General features: G+C 47.8%; 1 protein-coding gene across 1 annotated transcript in view; it reads right to left on the bottom strand.

Moving 5' to 3' along the window:
• ccl27a (chemokine (C-C motif) ligand 27a) overlaps positions 1–2,561 on the bottom strand; it is a 2,715-nt gene extending 154 nt beyond the window's left edge. The window contains exons 1-3 of the mRNA XM_087778839.1: positions 2,472–2,561; positions 420–537; positions 1–118 (exon numbers count right to left, since the gene is read on the bottom strand). The exon at positions 1–118 is cut by the window's left edge and continues 154 nt beyond it. Coding sequence (XP_087634965.1) covers positions 1–118; positions 420–537; positions 2,472–2,526 — 291 coding nt within the window. The 5' untranslated portion in view covers positions 2,527–2,561. The remainder of the gene's footprint in view (positions 119–419; positions 538–2,471) is intronic.
• Between the last annotated feature and the right edge of the window lie 1,488 nt (positions 2,562–4,049).

Raw genomic sequence — 4,049 nt, 5'->3', positions numbered from 1 at the left:
AAGTCGTTTCTCGGCCTGACTGAGCTGGAACTGCTTCATCCTGAGCTTCAGGCGGATCAACTGGATCTTCTCGTGAGGATGAGCACAGAGAGGTTTGTCCAGACCTCGTACGTGGAAGCTGAGGAGCAGAGGACGAGTCACTCGAGTCACACGAGTCACTCACACGAGTCACACGAGTCACACGAGTCACACGAGTCACACGAGTCACAAGAGTCACTCGAGTCACACGAGTCACACGAGTCACACGAGTCACACGAGTCACAAGAGTCACACGAGTCACACGAGTCACAAGAGTCACACGAGTCACACGAGTCACAAGAGTCACACGAGTCACACGAGTCACAAGAGTCACACGAGTCACACGAGTCACTCGAGTCACTCGAGTCACAAGAGTCACACGAGTCACAGGAGTCACTCACATCAGAGCTGGGATGTCACAGGCACCATCGCTGTGCTGGACGTCCCACCTGTAGACCTTCATCAGGAGCCGCTTAGGAATGTTCCTCTGAGTCGTTACACAGCACCTCGGGATCCCAGCTGACGAGTCACAAGCAGACGAGTCACGAACAGACGAGTCACAAGCAGACGAGTCACAAGCAGACGAGTCACAAGCAGACGAGTCACGAGCAGACGAGTCACAAGCAGACGAGTCACAAGCAGACGAGTCACAAACAGACGAGTCACGAACAGACGAGTCACAAGCAGACGAGTCACAAGCAGACGAGTCACGAACAGACGAGTCACGAACAGACGAGTCACAAGCAGACGAGTCACGAACAGACGAGTCACAAGCAGACGAGTCACAAGCAGACGAGTCACAAGCAGACGAGTCACAAGCAGACGAGTCACGAACAGACGAGTCACGAACAGACGAGTCACGAACATACGAGTCACAAGCAGACGAGTCACAAGCAGACGAGTCACAAGCAGACGAGTCACAAGCAGACGAGTCACAAGCAGACGAGTCACAAGCAGACGAGTCACAAGCAGACGAGTCACGAACAGACGAGTCACAAGCAGACGAGTCACAAGCAGACGAGTCACGAACAGACGAGTCACAAGCAGACGAGTCACGAACAGACGAGTCACAAACAGACGAGTCACAAGCAGACGAGTCACAAGCAGACGAGTCACAAGCAGACGAGTCACGAACAGACGAGTCACAAGCAGACGAGTCACAAGCAGACGAGTCACGAACAGACGAGTCACGAACAGACGAGTCACAAGCAGACGAGTCACGAACAGACGAGTCACAAGCAGACGAGTCACAAGCAGACGAGTCACAAGCAGACGAGTCACAAGCAGACGAGTCACGAACAGACGAGTCACGAACAGACGAGTCACGAACATACGAGTCACAAGCAGACGAGTCACAAGCAGACGAGTCACAAGCAGACGAGTCACAAGCAGACGAGTCACAAGCAGACGAGTCACAAGCAGACGAGTCACAAGCAGACGAGTCACGAACAGACGAGTCACAAGCAGACGAGTCACAAGCAGACGAGTCACGAACAGACGAGTCACGAACAGACGAGTCACAAGCAGACGAGTCACGAACAGACGAGTCACAAGCAGACGAGTCACAAGCAGACGAGTCACAAGCAGACGAGTCACAAGCAGACGAGTCACGAACAGACGAGTCACGAACAGACGAGTCACGAACATACGAGTCACAAGCAGACGAGTCACAAGCAGACGAGTCACAAGCAGACGAGTCACAAGCAGACGAGTCACAAGCAGACGAGTCACAAGCAGACGAGTCACAAGCAGACGAGTCACGAACAGACGAGTCACAAGCAGACGAGTCACAAGCAGACGAGTCACGAACAGACGAGTCACAAGCAGACGAGTCACGAACAGACGAGTCACAAACAGACGAGTCACAAGCAGACGAGTCACAAGCAGACGAGTCACAAGCAGACGAGTCACAAGCAGACGAGTCACAAGCAGACGAGTCACAAGCAGACGAGTCACAAGCAGACGAGTCACAAGCAGACGAGTCACAAGCAGACGAGTCACAAGCAGACGAGTCACAAGCAGACGAGTCACAAGCAGACGAGTCACAAGCAGACGAGTCACGAACAGACGAGTCACAAGCAGACGAGTCACAAGCAGACGAGTCACGAACAGACGAGTCACAAGCAGACGAGTCACGAACAGACGAGTCACAAACAGACGAGTCACAAGCAGACGAGTCACAAGCAGACGAGTCACAAGCAGACGAGTCACAAGCAGACGAGTCACGAACAGACGAGTCACAAGCAGACGAGTCACAAACGAACGAGTTCAATTCATTCAATTGAACTTTTGTTAAAAAGAACATTTTTAAAGTCTTGTTTTCCTTCATGATTGTGAAGGAAATATATATAAAAACAATAAACATTATAACATGTAAGTAAAGATCAATATGTAAAACATTATCTAGAAAAATGATGTATAAATATATGTATAAATATAGAATATGATCGTACCTTCAGTGCAGGTGAGCAGGACACACACCACCACAATCACACCTTTCAGCTCCATGACGACGATGAAGACGATGAAGATGATGAAGATGATGACGACGAAGGATGATGAAGATGATGATGATGATGAAGATGATGACGACGAAGGATGACCCGGAGAGGTTCTGAAGCAGCAGATCCCGTCCTGCACTCTTATACAGCTCACCTGGAGGACACACCTGAGGCTCCGCCCCCTTCTATAAACTTCATGTAAATCAACTGAAGCAACAAGACGACACTTGTTCACCTTCTGTTGACACAAGAAGAATTTCTTGATCGATGACCTTGATGTGGGAGAAGATTTACAGTCAAAACACACTCTTGACAGAAGATGAATGAACACACACACACACACACACACACACACACACACACACACAAACGTACACACACACACACATATACACATATATACACACACATAGTAAGTAAGTAAGTCATTTTTATTTATATAGATCTTATGCATGGAGGAAAAAGAACACAGCATTCCCAGAAAATAAGTTGCTCCTACAGTAACATGTGCTGAAGGTTCATCACGTGAGGTCAGTGCAGTGAGTCTTGTTCAAGTTAAGCAGCAGGAATCAGTAACAAAGTTAAGTTGCTCCTGATCTTTCAACAACACAAGGATCTAAACACTCAACATCTACTGAAGTTCATGCAGAGGAACAAGTAGAAAAGTTTATGGTGTGATTTAAAGCGTCCATGAAACCATCAGACCTGACTGACCTGGAGAGGATCTGGAAAGAAGGTCCAGAATACCTTCCATCAGAATCCAGACCCTCATTGGAAACTATAGGAAGCGTTTAGAGTTATTTCTGAAGAAGATGCACAAAATATTGACTCATTTTTCTTTTGTGATCTAAATTTATGCAAATAATTTAGTTTAAATAATTCTTGCACACTTTCTGTAAATCATATCAACTTTATTTCACTTTCAAATTCAAATTTATTTCACTTTCTGGTTCATTAAAGGCGCCGACGAGGACGGCTGCCTCTTCCAGTAGCTCCGCAGCAATTTCTATAATTTTCTGTTTTTTATTAATTTTTTACTATAATCTTTTTAAATGGATACTTTTGAACATGGAAAGAATCGTCTTGTTTACTCAAGAGAGGATCTACTGTCGCTGAAGTCAATGGCACGAGCTGGAGATCGCCACGAGATCCCGATCGAACTTCAGCGCCGTTACAGAGGCTGTCGGGCAGGGAGGAGGCTAAAGGCTAAGCTATCGGACAATCGGAGACGTCACAGACCAACGATCCCAACGATCACGATGAACGTCAATTCACTGACGAATAAGATGGACGAGCTGTCTGCCCTCAACAACCAGCGGATCTACAGAGAGAGCAGCTTGTTGATCTTCACGGAGACGTGGCTCACTCACTGACTCCGGACTCACTCGTGGACCTGCCTGGTTTCAGCTCCGTCAGAGCAGGAGGTCTGATCATGTACGTGAATAAACGCTGGTGTAGTCCGGGACACGTTACTGTGAAGAAAGTCTCTTGTTGTCAAGATTTAGAACTGTTGGCTGTCAGCATGCGTCC

The sequence above is a fragment of the Callionymus lyra genome, chromosome 1, assembly GCF_982586985.1.
Source record: "Callionymus lyra chromosome 1, fCalLyr1.hap1.1, whole genome shotgun sequence".
NCBI lineage: Eukaryota > Metazoa > Chordata > Actinopteri > Syngnathiformes > Callionymidae > Callionymus > Callionymus lyra.
Note: the sequence above shows the minus strand (reverse complement) of the source record. Positions and strands in the feature narration are given on the sequence as shown.